General features: G+C 44.7%; 2 protein-coding genes across 2 annotated transcripts in view; both read right to left on the bottom strand.

Annotated features, from left to right (window-relative positions):
* Window positions 1-15,507, bottom strand: part of LOC149348837 (prominin-1-A-like) — a 65,331-nt gene extending 49,824 nt beyond the window's left edge. The window contains exons 1-2 of the mRNA XM_089588390.1: window positions 14,518-15,507; window positions 1,067-1,240 (exon numbers count right to left, since the gene is read on the bottom strand). Of these exons, the coding sequence (XP_089444516.1) occupies window positions 1,067-1,166 (100 nt within the window). The 5' untranslated portion in view covers window positions 1,167-1,240; window positions 14,518-15,507. The remainder of the gene's footprint in view (window positions 1-1,066; window positions 1,241-14,517) is intronic.
* A 621-nt stretch (window positions 15,508-16,128) lies between these two features.
* dor (vacuolar protein sorting-associated protein 18 dor) overlaps window positions 16,129-20,163 on the bottom strand; it is a 57,046-nt gene continuing 53,011 nt past the window's right edge. The window contains exon 27 of the mRNA XM_089588391.1: window positions 16,129-16,320. Within this exon, the coding sequence (XP_089444517.1) occupies window positions 16,257-16,320 (64 nt within the window). The 3' untranslated portion in view covers window positions 16,129-16,256. The remainder of the gene's footprint in view (window positions 16,321-20,163) is intronic.

Below are 20,163 nucleotides of genomic sequence, written 5' to 3'. Positions count from 1 at the left end.
TCAAAGACCAAGCATTCACCCTAAAAACGCCGAGCCCCACGCCAAAACTTGTACCCACTGCATCACCGGTGGGTACCCGGCGGCACTGGGGATCAAACCCTGCACCTCGATAGTGCAAGGCAGATGCTCAAATCGCTAACTAGACCACCGCTACGGTAACTACCGTATTTTCCGGTATATAAGACGCGGCTTTTTTTTCAAAAATCTTGCTGGTGCGTCCTATACAAGGGTGTGTCTTATATGCGACTTTTTCTGTATTTGTTTGCGAGTTCCGAAATTACTCAGGTCCATGTTCAAGCTTTTTTCACCGAAAAAACGTCACTACCAATAACGCGGTTTTAACACGGTTAATACTTCAATACGGGGACCACCGAGAGCAACTTTATTATTAAACAGTGGGGATGACGACTTCCGGAATCATAAACCTGTGACCGTTTCGCAGGCCCCAAGCAAAAGTAATGTGAAATGCCAAAAGATGGTGACAATCGCGTTTCTCGCCATTGTCAAGACAGGCCGGCGTTTCTTTCAGTCACGCTTTGAAACTTTGTTTGCTCCGTGTACGTAGTAGTACGTATGTAGTGCGAAGAAAATGTTTCAGCTGGGTCGCCTCCAGAAATGGGCGTGCTTTTTGATAGCACATCTTAAGATCAAGACTTCGAAGGTTTTAAGTTAATATAAAATGTTCTTATGGACATAAGGTGAGTTCCTTCGTTCTTTTTTTTTCTTTTTTTGCTAAAACGTGGGTGGGTATGGCGTGAGTGTGGCCTTTTTCGATCACTTAGTGGTGCTTAAGAACTTCTCACAGGTAAGGTGCATTTTGCAATGGTCGCACAAGCATGTTTAATTAAGCCTCACTAGCCTAACTGGGTAAATTGGGATGCGTCTTATACATAGGTGCGTCTTATATACCAACTTTTTCAATGACAGCCTGCATATATGGGGGGTGCGTCTTATACAAGGGTGCGTCTTATACACCGGAAAATACGGTAAAGCAAGATAAACGCCTCCAAATACACCACACCACGTCAGCACGTAATTGAGAGAGTGCACGGGCTACAGAACTCACCACTCTTGGTGTCATTCTGTGACACGACGAAGGCTGGAGCCGTTAGAAGAACAAGAGTGGCAGCGAGCAGCGCTGCCGGGTGCATCTTGATGACCATCATGACAGCAGTGTCATCAGCGTCTGCACATGGGAAACCTGGCAGCCCTTTCCGTCTCTGGCCAGTCTACAAGTGCCCTGGAAAAACAAAGGACGATGTTCGGCTGTTCAAAGGGACCCATGCAACGGCTCACACAAGGTACAGGCAAAATACGAAAATGTCCCATGTGCTGTATGACATCGATATACATTAAGCATTACACGGGCAATGCTGAAAAGAGACAAGACAAGCACTACACATCCGTGGATTTAATCTAGAAGGAAATTGGAGCTGCAGTACTTCAGGTGCCTTGTGTAAAAACGCAGAAGGCATGGGTTCATTTGTAGACTGCGGTGCATGACCTCCCATTGTTCTAAATTACCCCGCATTCCCAGAAGACTTATCATCACACTTCCGATAAAAAAAAGGATATGTTGGCCATACACCTTTTTCCTGGAATTCACATCGTCAAATTTCAATTCAGTAAAGCCCACTTTATCACATTTGACAAGCACGAAGAAGAGATATGGTGCTCTAGCACTGTTCGTTGGCGTACACAGTCTCTTGTGCGCTAAAGCAGTGAACCAATTATATACCGTTCCACATTGTGAAGCACAATACTCGTTTTAAAATCATGTCTTATACAGGAAACTTGAACAATTAGTACTAGCAAGACTTGCGGAACACGCACTGCACTGCTAGTAAAACAAATACACATAAGCCGAAACACTCTCCAGTAAAAGCTTCATTTTGTTTTGTGAATCGCTTTTAACGTATGAAAGCAACATGGGCTGAGGGATGCCGCGGTGGAAAGCTCCGGATTAATTTCGACCACTTGGGGTTCTTTAATGTGAACTGACATCGCACAGTACATGGGCGCCTTTTGCGTTTTGCCTCCATCGAAACGCGGCCGGGATCGTACCCACGTCAACGGGGCTCAGCAATCGAGCGCCCTCACCAATGAGCCACTGCAGTAGGCCACTCTCCAGCGAATGAATGAAAACTTCGGGATGCTCAGGAGCAGAGCACGATTGAAAATAAGATTCGCAGGGGGGGAGAGTTAACTGCCATGACGTCTTACAGAACTGTGCGACAAAACCATTATGTCCCAGCCAGCCTGACAGCTGTTCCAACCTTGTTCAGAAACCTAAAATACCTAATATGAAGTCACAATCATTAGACAAATTCCCTTCCAAATGCTTAGCATTAGCATCTTGCTACATTCAGTCACACACATTACAAGAAGGGATTACACGGTGCTGCAGTCACAAATACAATGTTAACACATTCCAACTTGCCATTCCTTTGTTCTCTAATAGTGAAGTTAGTGTTATGTTGCATCTCTTAAAAGAACAAAAAAAGGCGAAAGCTATCCCTATCCGGTCATTGCCGCATTGCTGGCATATCAGTTGAAACCAAGGTGCTGGTCTCAGAGAAAAACAGCTTGAATATTAAACAAAAAACCGCAGCCTCAAAGCCAGCTAGCTACACAATAACAGAAATGTGACGACGCAAGCAGTTTTCCCTGTCATCACTTTATGCGATAACTTTTTAGTACAACAGCATTAGGACTGCCATGACGGTGAGAACTATCTGCCAACCACCTGCCAATCGTGGCAGGTGGTATTTAGGGGGGATTTCCCTCTTTACCAAATGTACCCTTCCCTGCTACCCATCTCCACTTGTAAGGGGAGAGGATGGAGACAATGACTCCACAAAAATTAATAAACGAAACAATTACAAATATAAATGGAAAACAAGAACAGAGCCAGAACAGAATCAAAATTGGAAGAAAAATCAATAGCATTTCCTCCACAGCAACAATCTAATGCATCGCCCCTAATTTTTTTCTCTGTTTCTTTTCCCCGGTCTTCCCATATCAAACGAAAAACCTTACCGAAAAGGCCAAGTCTGCCAGCTCCCAGAAACGAATCTAATACCCGTGCCACACGGACAGATTTAATGCCATTAAGTGCTTACTGCCTCAAGTTTTAATGGCATTCGTGCGGTGCCACACGCGTAAATTTAATGGCATTAGCCTCACTGCCATTCGTGACCTACTGAGTTCGCCACAACTCATTCGCCCGTGCAATGCGTACTCTCGTTCCCATTCCACACGCAGAAGAGCATGCAGCTTTGTTAGTAACAACTTCCTAACTAGTAGGAAATGGTTAATTCTTAACATGAGGCATCTATATCGCATTTTCGATCCGAAGAGCGCCATTTTCACCAGCCTTATTGACAGTTACTCTCGACTTGTGTGATGACCTGCGAGTTTATGGCTACTTTTTCGACTTGTAAAGCAGGAACAGCCGTATTTACTGGAAAATCGTTTTTACATTAAATTTGAACAAAATTCCCGATGTATTGTGCCAATTAGCAATGTTTATATTCAGATGAAACTTGACTACCTTGCAAGCGTTATCGTCATTGCCACTTTCGATAATGGCATTAAATGTGGACGTGTAGCACCAACTCCGAAAATAATGGCATTAACAAACTTAAGGCCTTAAGCATTTACTGCCATTTCTTGTGCGCGTGTGGCACGGGTATAAAAGGGCAACGATTTGAAGATAAGGCAGCTTGCGCAAATGGCAACGAAACTAACCAGAATACTTAAAAAAAAATCAAAGCTCACTTTTCAGCCAATATCCCTGGATTAAAGGCAGGACATAAAATCACAAGCAAAAAGCGATGCACAAGGCCAGTCGGCACAGAGGTCCCAAGGCAAGGCTACGAACGTCTCAAGAAGTTACACCCGAGGGCATGCAAGACTCAAGATGGCTTCCAAGAGCGGCGAGACAGTACCTGCTGCCACAGTGACACGTGCATGAATGCCTTGTGAAACCCAGCATCAACCGCACGTATCTGCTGGGACAATGCGCGAAAGAAGATAGAGCCCTAAAACGGGAACACACTAGATTACAGACAGACCAGCCGTACAAGGGTCATGGGCATGTGGGGAGATAACGCGACATGCAGCATGTGACAGCAACCAGCTCTTCGCCACATCCAGATGCAGAAATAGAGGAGCAAGCCCCAAGAAGAGAGAGATAAGAGAACTTGTCAAACACTGCACGCACGCTATCTGCGGATCACATGGGCAAGTGAAGATTTGGCGAGAAAATGCTGCATAAAAGCTGTGCGCCACTTTGCTCTATGCAAGCACATAGTTTCACTTTTTTCTCTGTTTTTATATTGTCTCAGCAGCAGCAACCTTCTCGCAGAATTAAATGAAGTGACTCTCTGTAATACAAACAGGACAGAAGTGCACAATGTTCAGCTTATCAGAAGGTCAGCTGAATATAGGTACCTAACTTATTATGGTGTGTCTGGTTTACTCGGGTTTAACGTCCCAAAGCGACTCTGGCTATGAGGGACGCCGTTGTGGAGGGCTCCGGAAATTTCGACCACCTGGGGTTCTTTAACGTGCACTGACATTGCACAGTATGCGCGCCTCTGGAATTTCGCCTTCATGGAAATTCGCCCACCACGGCCGGGATCAAACCCAAGTCTTCCGGGTCAGCAGCCGAGCGCCATAACCACTGAACCACCGCGGCGGGGCTATTATGGTGTGTGGCAACACGTCAGCGCTATATTAGTAAACTGGATTTACTAACCACTCTAGATAATAATACTTTCAAAAATCCATCTCAATGCTTCCGTTGAACCATTATGAAGATGCAAGTTTTAGCATTTTCTACAGGAACTGTTACTTCTCACACGGGAACACAGCTATCCACTTTTCAACGAGGATACGTGCAACTATCATGCTCCTGAAAAAAAAAATAAATTGCCGTGTTTTGAACACCAGATGGTGCCTAGTGTGATGCCAAGACAACAAAGATGAAGTAGAGATGAGAGAAGCGGGCGGAAGAAGATGAGGAAGTGGAATTAAAACAAAGGCTAGGCAATCGAGCGGACGCTCAGCTCAGCGTGTCTCAGTTTCAGTCTTTACAATGGCGCAGTCGACAGTCTTTACACTAGTCACATGTTTAATGCAAAGCCACCCAGAATTCTCCACTGCTGTTTGCTGAGCTGCAATAATTCCTGAAAACACAAGGCCACTGAAACGTGCTCTCAACGGTACTCACTAGTTGACCTCTTCACTGTATTTACTGATCACGTGAAGACGCGAAATGCTAGGGTGGCACCCCAATTGTTTGCTAGTTAAGTGGTTTGTGTTAAGCTAACTTTTTTTTTTTTTTTGCCCAGTCTGTGGGAAGCTAAAAAAAAAAACACCCCTCCAGATCGTGCAGTTTATCAGAAAACTGGGCTCAACAATGTTCGTCGCTAGTATGAGTTACCTCTTCTAACTGCACTGTCAAGAGCCTGGCATCTATCGGTTTGCTTACTTTACTACCCGCAGACTGATAACCTGATAACGCAAGAACACAAAATAGTATTGTTAAACGTCAGTGCTGCACAAATGCTAGGCAAACGGTGAGGCCCGATACCCAATCATGCGAGTGCTCCAAAGGCTTTTAAACCAAAGGTCTTTCTAAACAATGGCACATGTTAAAGATATTGTCTTTAAAGGGGCTGCGAAACACTGCCTGGGGGAATACCGGCTATACTTCAGGTGGGTTCTTTGTCACACAGATGCTGACTTAAAAATAATTACAGGAACCGATGCACAGGAACGGGAGCTATTCGATGAAGAAATTTCAAAATACAAGCAAACAAAACGCTGCCCTCAACTCGATTTTGGCGGGGCTTCCCACTCCTATTTCGCTCTCCCAATGACGGCACCTGGCGCAACCAATCAAAACAGCCTGCCAGAGCACGTCGCGGAAGTTTGCACTCCATGGTTGCCTGCTCTCTGTAACTCGTTTTTTGCTGAGACTGGCAGCGTTGTTTCCATGCCAGAGCGCCCCTGGTGGTGTATTTTTATTTTACTTGCTTTGCAGGCCTTTTATCTAAGACAAAGAAGTTGTTTTTGTTGACCTAATATAAAACGCAGACAGGTGACAAAATGTTTATCTATTTATTCACACAATTTGAAGTATATTTACTGTTTGTCCGATCATCAAGTTGCGCCAGGTGATGTCATATCCGCTGCTAAAAACCCGCCACTGTGTGGCGACACCATCAGAGCCATGAAGTTGTTTTTGGGAGGACATTAAAATATTAAAAAACGGAATATATGCGGTATTACCGACGCTAATAGCACCATTATAACTCACTGCATGCAATCAACAGGCAAAACAGTTAACTAAGATTGTGTTTCTGGGCCCCTTTAACACCTCTCAAGCCCAAAGGCCTTCAAGACGTACCACTACCAATCTTTTTAGGCCCCGACAGCACAAGGTACCCAGAGGCACACTAAACAGAATCTAAGCAACTGATTACGTTTGAAACATACAAAACGTATACGAGCGTGTCTAGATTTAGTTTTCAGGCAGGCAGTTTAGCTGAAATATGAAGACCACGAAACAATGAATGTCTTTGGTGGGTGGAAAGCGAAGCAAATGCTATAGCTGACTGAAAGCCTAAGTGGACAGACATCAGGGCTTACTTTGTAACAGAAGCAGCGAAAGTTAAGATTCTTAGGCAACACAACAAGTTAACCACAAACAACAACAAGCAAACAAGTTAACAAGCTTCAGTACTGAAAGTCTCACCAGTGACAAATGACGCACAAAACGCAGGCCAGACATTCATAATTCATCCTTTCAAACACACCCCATAAGCTGCATTATCACGCTTTGCTTTTCTGCTGAAATGAGGCTTTTTATGGGGGGACGCAATTTTCAAACTGCGAAAATCGATCCCCCCAAAAAATTGATTTCTTGAAAATCATTGTATCCGTTCGTATGCCCCACCTTCTATGCTGTGCCAAAGTTTCACTGCTGAAATCCACTGGGAAGTGCTCTAAAAAAAAAACTGCTTCATGAACTGTGGTGTCACTGCACACTGGCAAAACGCTCAAAAAATAGGCATTTTCATCCGTTCCCATTTTCAGACTAGATGCTCACCTAGTAGAACAGATTTCTTCACAACTGTTTCGTCTATTTTGACTTTGTTTGTTTTGCTGCACTTACAGAACTCCGCTACATGCAATGACAATATGTTTTGCATTTTGATGGATTGTATGTTTTTGGTGTGACATCTTATTTACAGTTCAGACATGTCTATGCCAACTGGTTCGTAAAAAATAAAAATAAGAAAGTTGCGTTATAAACAAAAAGTATCCAAGATTGTCATCCCACGTAGCATGCATTCAGAAACACAGTGAATGCTGAACCAATCTTTCATTTCATTTATTCCACCACATTTTGTCAAGTCTGCAGGTTTATATATATATATATATATATATATATATATATATATATATATATATATATATATATATTTGTATTCAGTAGGGGTTGCAATGGCCCAGGTTAGTAGTTTAGGTACAGCATTACGATAAACGCGACTGTTCTTTTAAGGTTTATTTTACCAACAGTTTCGGGAATGGTATTCCCGAACCCCGCCCTGACGAAGGAAATACCATTTCTGAAACTGTTGGCAAAGTAAACCTTAAAATAACAGTCGCGTTTGTCGTAATGCTGCATACGAGGGGGTACCCAAAAGAAACCGGACAAAATTTTTTGCTCGGCAAAGCTTCTGTGGCGCCGCGTTTTGCCACTAGGAGCGCATAGAACGAACATTCCAGAGTCAGTAAGCCGAGTGCCGTCGTTGAAGGAGGTCACACTAGTTTAAGCAGAGTTTTAGAGTGACGACTGTTTTGTGTGAATGTCGTTTTTGCAATGGCTGATTTTCGTGAACAGCGTGCGCCGGTGAAATTCTGATTTTTGCTCGGAAAAAGTTGAATGGAAACTCTTGAAATATTAAGAAAGACGTACAAGGACGATGCTATGGGGACAACTCAAGTGTTCCTGAATCGAATCCTGAATCAAAGCAACAATCGTGCCAATGGCAAACCTCAAATTCACCTCGCCTCAAGAAAGCTCGTCAGGTGAAACCAAACCTCAAAACAATGCTGATTTGTTTTTTCAACGTGAGAGGAGTCGTTCATTGAGAATTTGTTCCGCAGGGTCAGACAGTTAGCCAGGCTTTCTACTTGGATGTTTTGAAAAGATTGGGCAACAGTGTGCGGTGGAAGCGGCCAGATTTGTGGCGGTCGGGTGACTGGTTTTTCCATCATGGCAATGCCCCTGCTCACAAAGCCCTGTCTCTACGACAATTTAGGACCAAAAATGGCGTGACCCCTATTCCTCAACCCTCATACTCTCCCGACCTTGCCCCGTGCTACTTTCTTTGTTTCCTAGAATGAAAAAATAGGTGAATGGAAAGCGTTTCGCTGATGTTGCTGAGGTGAAGAAAAAAAACGACGGAGGCACTGTCAAGCATCAGAAAAGATGAATTTAAACAATATTTTGAAAAATGGAATGAAAGATTTGACAAGCGTATCATTGCAAGTGGGGAATACTTTGAAGGAGATTGAAGGTCTGTGCTTAAAATGTGAACAAATAAGTTCAAACAAAAATAAGTCCGGTTTCTTTTGGGTACCCCCTCGTATATATATATATATATATATATTAAAGGCTGAAATTTAGCACATTAAGTCTGAAAGTATTACTGACAAGGAAAAAGAATGTTTCATCAAAATCCATAAAAGAAACAGTTTGCTAAGAAAGCTCCATTCCCCTGCCAAGAAACCCCAATATAGATAAGAGCCCTGCAACAGGGCATACAACACAACATACAGTGCAAATGGCATACTGATAGCAGTTCAGGCCAGCAAGCAGGCCCGCTACCCCCCCCCCCCCCCCCCCCCTCTTTAAATGCTGACATTCTGAATGCCCTTTTCTCTCGGTGAGCTGCACCTTTAAAGGGGCTGCGAAACACTGCCTGGGGGCATACCGGCTATACTTCAGGTGGGTTCTTTATGTCACACAGATGCTGACTTAAAAAGAATTACAGGAATCGATGCACAGGAACGGGAGTTACTCAGTGAAGAAATTTCAAAATACGAGCAAACAAAACGCTGCCCTCAACTCGATTTTGGCGGGGCTTCCCACTCCTATTTCACTCTCCCAATGACGGCACCTGGCGCAACCAATCAAAACAGCAGCCAGAGCACGTCGCGGAAGTTTGTACTCCATGGTTGCCTGCTCTCTGTGACTCGTTCTTGCTGAGACTGGCAGCGTCGTTTCCATGCCAGAGCACCCCTGGTGGTGTATTTTTACTTTACTTGCTTTGCAGGGCTTTTATCTAAGACAAACAAGTTGTTTTTGTTGATCTAATATAAAACGCAGACAGGTGACAAAATGTGTCTCTATTTATTCACACAATTTGTAGTATATTTACTGTTTGTCCGATCATCAAGCTCGCGCCAGGTGATGTCATATCCGCTGCTAAAAACCCGCCACTGTGTGGCGACACCATCAGAGCCATGGTGTTGTTTTTGGGAGGACATTAAAATATTAAAAAACGGAATGTATGCGGTATTATCGACGCTAATAGCACCATTATAACTCACTGTATGCAATCAACAGGCAGAACAGTTAACTAAGATTGTGTTTCTGGGCCCCTTTAAGGGCAAGCTGTACAGCTCACACAGGAAGCATCTGCACACAGCAGTCGCACAGGAAGCGCTTATCATGCAAACAGACAGCAGCGTGCTTGCTTGCGGCCAGCCCCAAAGAACAGATAGCAGTGCACTGCTGGCGGCATACCCACGGGACTGCACTTACACTGCCACTCTGCAACGCGATCCGTAACAATCAAACTTTAAGGCACAACAGAATCAACATACGAGCTTGCTCGCATGTTGATGTTGACTGGATGGCAAGCTCGCATATGCTTGCGAGCCAAGTTATGCGTCACTATGGGCTGCCAACGGCCGGGTCGAAACATTGTTTCTGGCTGCGTACATCCTCACGTATCGCAGAAGTCAGCAGCAAAGGTTCACAACGCATGAGTGTGTGGAAAAAAAAATTTACTTAGATGCCTTTACGGAAGTCAATCACCTATCTATCTATTGAGGGAATCTGAACTGCAGACACTTCAATCTCGTCGCACGTTGCACCGTCTAAAAATGTTGCATGGGATTGTTAATAACTTAACAAACATTCATTTTGAGACCTACATGGCATACAACACTTCACGACCAACGCGCAATAAACACAATTTGACAATCATGGTGCCACAGTGCCGAACGAAAGCGTATCAGTTTTCTTTTTTTCCAAGAACGATATTGGAATGGAACGGGCTTCCGTGTGACGTGGTCCGTTTGACAGATCAGAAATCTTTTTTATCTGCTGTCATATTGTCATTTTAAGCGCAGTGTATTCATTCATGCTCTTTTGTTTGCTTTCTTTTGTATTTTTAGGTAACCGAGTGCATTTAACCTTGCTCTTTGTCTTTCTAAAAAACCCTGTGTGTTAGCTTTTGCTTCTTTATTCGCATTTTTACTTGCTTTGTTTTGTCGCGATGTACGATGTATCCTTGTACCGCTCCTGCCTTGGCCACCAAATGGAGGCTGGCAGTATTGAATAAAATAAAATAATAAAAAATAAAATGCCGTAAAGCGTGAAGGGACCTGCATGCTCCATCTGCCTGGTATGTGGCAAGCAACGGGGTCGCGAGGCGGCGATACAATAAATCTGTTCCCAAGCACATGCAGCCGTAAAATTTAGCTGCTGACTGTACAGCAGAAACAACTTACCTCGCACTGCTCAACCAACATTTCATAAACAGAAAAACACTTTTCTGAGCCTGCCCTGCCATTCCCATAATATGCCCACGCAATGTAATATGCAATCTACACTATGTGATATAACTAGGGTTGGACTTTGTGTACTTGTATCGCCCTTAAACACTCGTGCTGCAAATTATGAAACACACGCACTGCTTAGGCAACTAATAAGATTATCCTCAGAAGTTATGCTCCGTAAAACAAACATTCAGTGCAATTTTAAGTTCTACCGAGCCGCCTCAGTGGTTATCGCGCTCGGCTGCTGACCTGAAAGACGTAGGTTCGACCCTGCCTTCGGCAGTTACATTTCGATGGAGGCGCAGTGATAGAGGCCCATGTACTGTGCAATGTCAGTGCATGTTTAAAGGGGCCCAGAAACACAATCTTAGTTAACTGTTTTGCCTGTTGATTGCATACAGTGAGTTATAATGGTGCTATTAGCGTCGGTAATAACCGCGTATATATTCCGTTTTTTAATATTTTAATGTCCTCCCAAAAACAACAACATGGCTCTGATGGTGTCGCCACACAGTGGCGGGTTTTTAGCAGCGGATATGACATCACCTGGCGCGAGCTTGATGACCGGACAAACAGTAAATATACTGCAAATTGTGTGAATAAATAGACGCACATTTTGTCACCAGTCTGCGTTTTATATTAGATCAACAAAAACAATTTGTTTGCCTTAGATAAAAGCCCTGCAAAGCAAATAAAATAAAAATACACCACTAGGGGAGCTCTGGCATGGAAACAACGCTGCCAGTCTCACAGAGAGCAGGCAACCATGGAATACAAGCTTCCGCGACGTGCTCTGGCTGGCTGTTTTGATTGGTTGTGCCAGGTGCCGCCATTGGGAGAGCGAAATAGGAGTGGGAAGCCCCGCCAAAATCGAGTTGAGGGCAGCGTTTTGTTTGCTTGTATTTTGAAATTTCTTCATTGAGTAACGCCCATTCCTGTGCATCGATTCTTGTAATTCTTTTTAAGTCAGCATCTGTGTGACATAAAGAACCCATCTGAAGTATAGCCGGTATTCCCCCAGGCAGTGTTTCGCAGCCCCTTTAAGAACCCCAGGTGGACGAAATTATCCGGAGCCCTCCACTACTGCATCCCTGACAGTTTGAATCGTTTGGGGATGTTAAACCCCATAAAACCATAAACCTACTTCTATCAACCATCGCCACCATGCAATGCCACTCCCTGACAGGCACAAAAGCTCATTTCCTTTGGTTCATCCCCACTGTATTGCACCATTCCAGCTGGATGGAAGCGTGGCGGCTACTAGAGAGGAAATGATAAGTTGCTGCTCTTGACAGGGGAAAACGAGGGAAAAAAAGAAAGAAAAAAAGACACGAAGACTGCGTGAGAAAAGCAGGAAATGCGTCTATTTCCTCCAAGCATTAACACGCGCCCTTCCCTCCACACAGGATGTGCTTCTGAGTAACAACGCATTTCCCAAATCTGTTGGTGCAAATAAAAAAAAAAAAAGAAGGATACGCAGCGCGTAGTTACCATGAAGAGGGCTTTTACGAAACTGCATAGCGACAGCTGACTCGACTATCATTTCCAACTCACTACGACAGAGTCATGCAAGAACAACTGCCGAGGTTGTCAAAGCTGGGCAAAACAGCTACAAATCTGCCAGTGGAGAATGCTTCGAGTCCTTGTTTTTCTGGGCAATGAAAAAATACATACGAGATTCTATAGTGCTTCCCGCAGACTTATCAAGATAACAGGTTTCAGACACAATTCAGTCTGTTTAGGCAACATAGTTCAGCTTCATAAATTAATTGGTTGGTTTGGTTTGGTTGGTTTATTGGGGTTTAACATCCCAAAGCGACTCAGGCTATGAGGGACGCCGTAGTGGAGGGCTCCGGAAATTTCGACCTCCTGGGGTTCTTTAACATGCACTGACATCGCACAGCACATGGGCCTCTATAATTTCGCCTTCATCGAAATTCAGCTGCTGAGGCCGGGAAATTTATTATTATTGAAATCGTGAGGGGCACTCAACTAGCTAGCTTATGATATACAGCTTTTGAAGAAAGGAGCGCACAATATGTACGGGTGGAGCCAACTGAAATTGACAGTGTAATTCTTGAACATGTCATTCAGCAGATAATTATTTTTTCCTTCTTACCAAAGCTGGATAAGCTGCCACATTAGCAGTAGAGCTATAGAAAGCCAAATTTTCTGTTACTGCTTCAAGAAGCATTAGACCACCTTACTAGTCCCGTGCTGCTTATTTAAGTGAAGATAAAATTTAAAACAACATGCAAGACATTGTTACAATTTTTAAGAAATTCTTTTTTGGCGTGTTCTTTGTTTCTGCAGTACAGTAGCAAGAACACAGGGAATAGAAGAAAAACACGCGTTTTCAACTCAGCTCGAACCGCATTCAATCAATGCCAGCGGCAAAATACCAACCTCAAAGAATACTCAGAGCTTTTTTATTTTTATTTTTTTAGCCGATGTGGTGCACGCTTAAGCTCATCGATATGTCGATGTTCCTCATAGCCGGTTGCCCAAATTGAGTGGAATACAACCGCATCCACTTAATTCACTTAATTGAATGCTGGAGAGATGCTCAAAATATAACAACTTGAGGGGAAAGGTTTTCGCGAGCCAAAAACCGCATGTGCTGTAATCGAAAACATATCTGTCATAATAGTACAAATCTGTCAAACCCCAACTAGAAGCAGGCTGTAGCAAATGACTAGGCACAGCTACCGAAGAAGCATCGATTTACGCACATTCAGCACCGAAAAAATCTAAACTACGGCACTACGAGAACTTCCAAGCCATGCGTATGTCCGCGCCGACGTCACGCTCAAGTTTATCGATGAACTCAGCAGCAATCAGCGAAAAGCATGACATCGCACGCGCTTGCAACGTGAACGACACAAAAGAGCTCCCGCGCGAATGAAATCACGCAAAAGAAAAAGCAGAATCCACGGTCCCCTACCGTTCAGTAATCCTACGGGCGACGTTCTCCGCTACAGCCGGTGCGAGATCTCGGACGGCCCGTCCGTCGGTGCCGCGCGCGCTAACACCCACCTGAACGTTATCAATGACGGCACTTCTCTAAACACGTCATTTCCACAAGAAGCAGGCAGCGGCACGCCTAGCACGGCAGCCAGAATGCACGGCAGAGAACTGCCCCTGCCACCCCGCAAAACTGTTATCCGGGTTCGGTTGCCGTCGCGATGGTAACGCGCCGCTCGCTACTCCACTCGCCAGGCACGCACGCACGCATGCGGATAAGGCTTATCTGTGACGAACACTCTTCCCTCCTCCTCTAGCAAACACCGCGACAGCGTAACATTTTTTTTCCTAACCGTGCGCCAGACGCGCGTGCCCCCGTGAATGCGCTACCGACATCCGACCGAGTTCACGGAGAGAGGAAAGGGGGGATGACTCCGGTCAGCTGTCAAACGCGCACTGCCAGCCTACCCCCAAGCGCCGATGACCTCAACCCGCTCGACGCTTTGTTTCTCTTTCTTCTCGTTTCAAAACCTTGGCAGATGAAGCACCTCGCAAACGCAAGCGAGCGCGCGAGCCAACAAGCAGGCTTAAAACAAAAGCAAGGAAAAAAAAATGCACCGCGCCGCACGCTTTGGTGTTTACATGCGTTTGCACTGCAAGGAAAAAGCACGAGCAACGACTCACCGCTTTGTTTGTGCAGCCGAAGACGTCGGCTCCAGCGAAGACGGTGACGTGATGCGTGTTACATGCTTGTCCGAGTATTCCTCCGGCCTTTTTTTTTTTTTTCTCGCCTCTCTCTCTCTCACCCCCACTCCGTGAAGAAGCTGCCCGCACAGACGGGTCTTCTCCGGCGTCGGAGGACGACGACGCGGTGACGCAAAACAAAGCGAAACAAAGAAAAAAAAAGCTGCACTCTGTCGGAAGCACTACGAAGCCCGCTGTTCCCTTTCTGCCCGCCTTTTCCGGGCCGTCGCGGGGCGCTATCAGGAAGTCCCGCACCAACGGCGGCGACGACGACGGACCAGCGCACACACAACGACAGTTGGGGGAAGCAATTTAGGAGCGGGCGCTGCCCAAGCGATCACAAGCAACAAAACTCGCGCCCGCCGCTGGCAGAAGACGAGCGGTCAGGCACCGGTCGTGGTGCGGCGTCGGCGACGATGCGTGGCACCTACAAGGTTTGGACGCGAGCCACGGAGGGAACCCCCGTATCGATGACATCTCCTCGGGTTACGCTATTTAGGCGCGGAATGCGAGCGAGGAGGCCACACAGATGGAGAGGGGATGAGCTGCTGCTCGCTCGCAGCTGCTCTGGCTATGGCGTAACGACGACTACGCGTTCCGCTGGCACATCAAACGCCGGCGTTCCGCACACGAGAAGCGATGGTAGCGATGCCGCAGGTGTCGTCGACTCTCCGTTCCGGGCTTTAAAATTTCATCGGCTTCGGGCGACTGGAGGAACACTGGTGTCACGACGAAGGAGGCTGCTGGCGCGGCGTCCTCTCTACCAGAGCGTGCCGAAAACGACTGGGCGTGCGCTGACCCGCCAAGAGCGAGTGCCCAAACGAGGAAAACATCGGACGAGCAACGGCGTAGGCGCCGCCATTTTTGATGAGCACCCGCGCGGATTGTTGCCAGCACCGCAACGGTGCGGAACGGAGTAGCGCGCGGCAACGGTCATTACGGATGCGTCATGTTTCGCAACATTTTTTTTTGTTCATGCCCTTGGTACGTCTCTCTCTGTTCGTGTGCGTCGAACTTGGCACCACGCTCATTACTTTCGAGCAGCCTTGAAAAATGCAGGAAAGCTATGTTTACCAATGACCACACGTTACTTATGTATGGGAAGCAGGACCAACCCCTAAGCGAAGAAACGAAATCCTCCAACGAGTCTCCGATTTCGTCAGTGATAAGTTCCGGTGCAGTCTCGAGTTCTAAAAGACGGTGGTAAACTTGGCGTTCCTTAGAGGATTAGCCGTTTCGTGACTTTCACCTGTTTTGGCGTCAGCGTGTTTTCGTGTAATGCAGTTATACGTCGTGCCAGGAATGCAAACGGTCGTGAGCTCTGCGGCGAGACAAACATCGACAAAACGGCACTTCGGTATCGTTACATCAAACCAGCGTTCGCTGCCGACCATTTTACAAGTTGAACGGTGTATTTTAAAGGCGATACTGTTGGACAGCATCCATATATGCGCTCTCAAAGTGATTTCATTTGCCTCAAACATGAGCCGCACCCACATGTAGCACCAGCTGTAAAACGACTCTGCTCAACGATGCGCTACAAGCACAGTGTATATATATATATTCGACTTTTTTATTGTTAACTTACGATAGGAGCAAACGGCTCTGTTCAATTTCTATATACAGACAGGCCTATATAGGCGGCTTCTCGATCCCGTTCGGCGTTTCACAATACCCCATCACCGCCAATCGTTCATCACTTCCTCGTAGTCCTCTGGATTGATGAATGGCTCATCCACAGACCTGCACGGAAAAGAAAGTACAAAACGAGACAGGTTGGTACAATGACACGAAAAAAAAAAAAGCTACGTAGATATGCGGGTCACGAAATTCCACCCCAGGCGATCGTCAGGAGGCAAACAATGAACCAACCACAGATAAACTGTATGTGTCCTCGTTTCCCTCCAAAACGGTACAGAAAATGGCACAACGCAAACGCTCGCCGACGACGCAATGCACAAAGTTAACCACAACGCGGCCTCCGCGCACAGATCGACGATTAGTTTCGGTTTCGGCGCGTGACGATAGCAGCCAACTCAACCCACAAGTTCAATCTTAAAATTTTGCATTACGACAGCAAAAACAATCAGAAATGATAAAACATTAAAACAATCAGCCATTATACACTCCCATCACAGCTCAACCCAGGCACAATTAAGCTCCTTTAATTAAGCAATTAAGCAGAAGTAATTAAGCTCATGCGCAGTCGGTGACTGGAGCAGGCGTCAACGCTACGAGCGGCTGCGCACAGAGCTCATGCTTAAACTCGACACTATTATGTTATAAACCATCGACGCTAACAATGGTATATAATTGTATAAAATGCTTAAAATGTATATCATAACGCGCCCCTATATTGTCTGCCCATTAGGTGCCCATAACGAGAGACATGCGCAGTACCCGTTGAAGATCCCCAGGTGGTCGAAATTATTCCGGAGCCCTCCACAATGGCACCTCTTTCTCTCTTTCCTCAATCACTCCCACTTTTACCCCACCCTCACGGCGCGGTTGAGGTGTCCACTGAGGTGTCCACCGTGAAGTCAGCCAGTTCCGTTTCCAGGAAAAACCAATTCCACCCCCTTTCTTTCCCTATGCCTGTCCTTTTATTCCCGCTCAGGTGCTTCAGGTTTCCATGGCAGATGCCGCGGCTAGCAACATCTTTTCCTTCCACTTCTATTCTGATTGCTAAGCGCAGGTCCCTTTTGTTTTTCTCCATACAAACCTGCGACGATCAAAGCTAAAGCAACTGCGACAATGTAAAGGGCTGTGGCGCCATCTGTCATTACGAAGGCAAAACGACCTCCGCGGTCGCTGTCAACAATTGTACTGGCCGCTTTATATCACAAGCAACAGATGGCGCCACCATGTCACGCGCGAGAAATTTTGGTTCTTTAGGTTCGGCGATGCAAGCAAGAATGGGCGTCGATTTATTTTAAAAAAGATCAGGAAATTGTAGAAAAGAAATACTTTCAAATAAAATCGATTAATACATGACCTCGAAGAGAAATGCAAGAAAAAACTACAGCCAGTAATTTAAGCTGGAGGAGACATCTATGCCTGTCTTTAGATCCCAAAGTGAGGAGACTTACTTTAACATGAAGGTATGCTTCAAAACAAGATTTTCTGGTTAAGGAGAAGCTGTTTTCAGATCACGCACTGAATTTTATTTTGCACATGGGACCAGTTAAGAGACGAATTTACTGTTTGTGAAAAAAAAAAGAATCGGGTAATAACGCTTGATAATTTGAACTGGAAATGGACTGAAAATTTGTTGGAATTAAGCGGTGTTTGAAATAAGGGGAGCTTTTTTATTATACTTGATGCTGTTCGGATGAAAGAGCCAGTTCAAATAAACCAGATGTTTGTATCAAATGAATTCAAATTTTCAACATTCCACTGTACTGCAAATCAAATTCGTAAGAAACTAGATTTGCGAAAGATAAATAAAGACTGCAGAAAATTTTTGCTTGTAAATAGCTTGAAAAAAAATTGGCAACAAAATATTTTAGGCTTCAATTTGAGAAAGGAATGTAAATGAAGAACAAAAATTGTAACGCGCTGTAAATATGAAAGAACTTCAATGGATAACAAAAAAAAAAACTGAGGAGGCTATCTGCAGAAAATACTGTAGCAGAGGCAACTATAACCAGACTCTAGATAACATGGAAACTAAGCCAACGTGTAAGGTTCTAAACGCCAAACACTTGGGACTTCCTTACGTATTTTTAAATTATCAGCATAAAAAAAAGTTGCAGCAAGATTTTTCTCTCAGTTTAAAGGGTCAGTCTACTGAATTTTATCGACCATATTTTCTTTGCGGCAACCGATAGCTCTTTACTCAAATTACCGTTTAGCCAGCTGTGGTGCCAAGGTGTGCGGTAGAACATTTTAAAATAGAATTTATTAATGTGGGAACACATCTCTATGAGATGGTAGTCTCATCTGGCAACCATCTGGATTTCCGCCGCGCGGCGACAAACATGGCGGCGCCCGTCGAAGCCGGACCTCTCGCTTCGGACTGAATTCTCGTTGTTGCTGCCTTTTTCAGTGCGTTCAGTGGCCATAAATGGGGCGCCTGATTTCGCTTCGTCTCATCTCGCGTATAAGAAAACATATAAGAGATAAATTTGCTTTATTTTAATAATTAGAGTGACGATGCTGCCGCTCCTAGGCTTAAGTGGAGAGTCGGCTTGTTTACAGCAATGGTTCCCGTCCTGACGACCAGATGGCGCCACTATAGGCTGAGTTTATTTTCGCGTCTCTGCTAGCATACGCTGAACTAAAAGTGGGAATGTGCCTGCGTTTTGCGTACGTGTAACTATAAATATTCATGTGATTTGCAGAAAAAGCGAGCGGTACGCATTCTACAGTTTACTAGAACAAAACGTGCGTTTCTCTGACATTGCGGCATACAAATGGTACGTAGTATATTCACTTATGCTTCTACAAAAAAAGACTACCACTTTCTTGAACAAAATGAACGTTTGGGGTCGCCACCATGCTTTTTACGCGACTTTTAACGCCGAAATAAAATATAAATTCCTGCCTAAACCGGGCGCAGACCCCTCGTTATTGATGTTATAGGGTGCCAACTACCAGAATATGCCATTATTTACACACTCATCTCGGTGAGTAGACTGACCCTTTAAGGTCTTAGAAATTTTTTTTTTTTTACAGACCAAATGCAATGAAACTGCACAGCCTTATTCAGTTTTTTCTGCTGATTTCAAATATGCAATTTGTATATTTCTAGGCCAATTAGTTCTTGAGATATCAATATATATCATGCCATTGTCTGCTGAAACAATAGAAAAAAAATGGGCCACCAGAAATTTAATTTCAATATGTGGGTAGATACTACAATGTGTGAGGAATGCAACGCTGGAAGCAGATTTCAGTTTTTTGTCCATGTGGACAAATGGGCTTATAGTTAGTTTCATCTATTTTTTTTTTCTTTTCTTTCCATGTTCTCAGCGTTGTCATTTCGTGCATGAAAACGGTGGATGCTTTCTTGTACTCGATGTTTTTTGTTCATGTATTCGCCTTGCACCACGGGAGCAGTATCTGAGTCTGTCTGGTTTCAGCTCTTTAGTGTTTTTATGTTTTATTGCATTGCGGAAGCAATTTCTGAGTCTGTCTTGTTCGAGCTCTTTTTTTTGTGTGTGTGTGTGTTTTATTCACCGCTGATCATGTACTTCACACTCCGGCTGCCCAGCCACGCACACAAGCGATAACGCTTACGCGGGCTGGAGCATGTACTTGTGAATTGAAGTGAATAAAAGATATTATTATTATGTGTGTCGTGTGTTTTCTGGCACTGTATGTCTGGTTAACTCACTTGAAAACTAACTACTAAGCCGATTTGTCCACATCGACAAAAAACTGAAAACTGCTTCCAGCGTTGCATTCCTCACACATTGTAGTGTCTACCGACATATTAAAATTAAATTTCTGGTGGCCCATTTTTTTTCTATTGTTTCAGCAGACAATGGCATGATATATATTAATATCTCGGGAACTAATTGGCTTAGAAATAAACAAATTGCATATTTGAAATCAGCAGAAAAAACTGAATAAGTCTGTGCA

This window comes from Amblyomma mixtum, chromosome 4 (genome assembly GCF_055824585.1).
Source record: "Amblyomma mixtum isolate Tamu chromosome 4, ASM5582458v1, whole genome shotgun sequence".
In the NCBI taxonomy this organism is placed as follows: Eukaryota; Metazoa; Arthropoda; class Arachnida; order Ixodida; family Ixodidae; genus Amblyomma; species Amblyomma mixtum.
The sequence above is the reverse complement of the archived record's forward strand: the minus strand, read 5'-3'. Positions and strand labels throughout refer to the sequence as shown.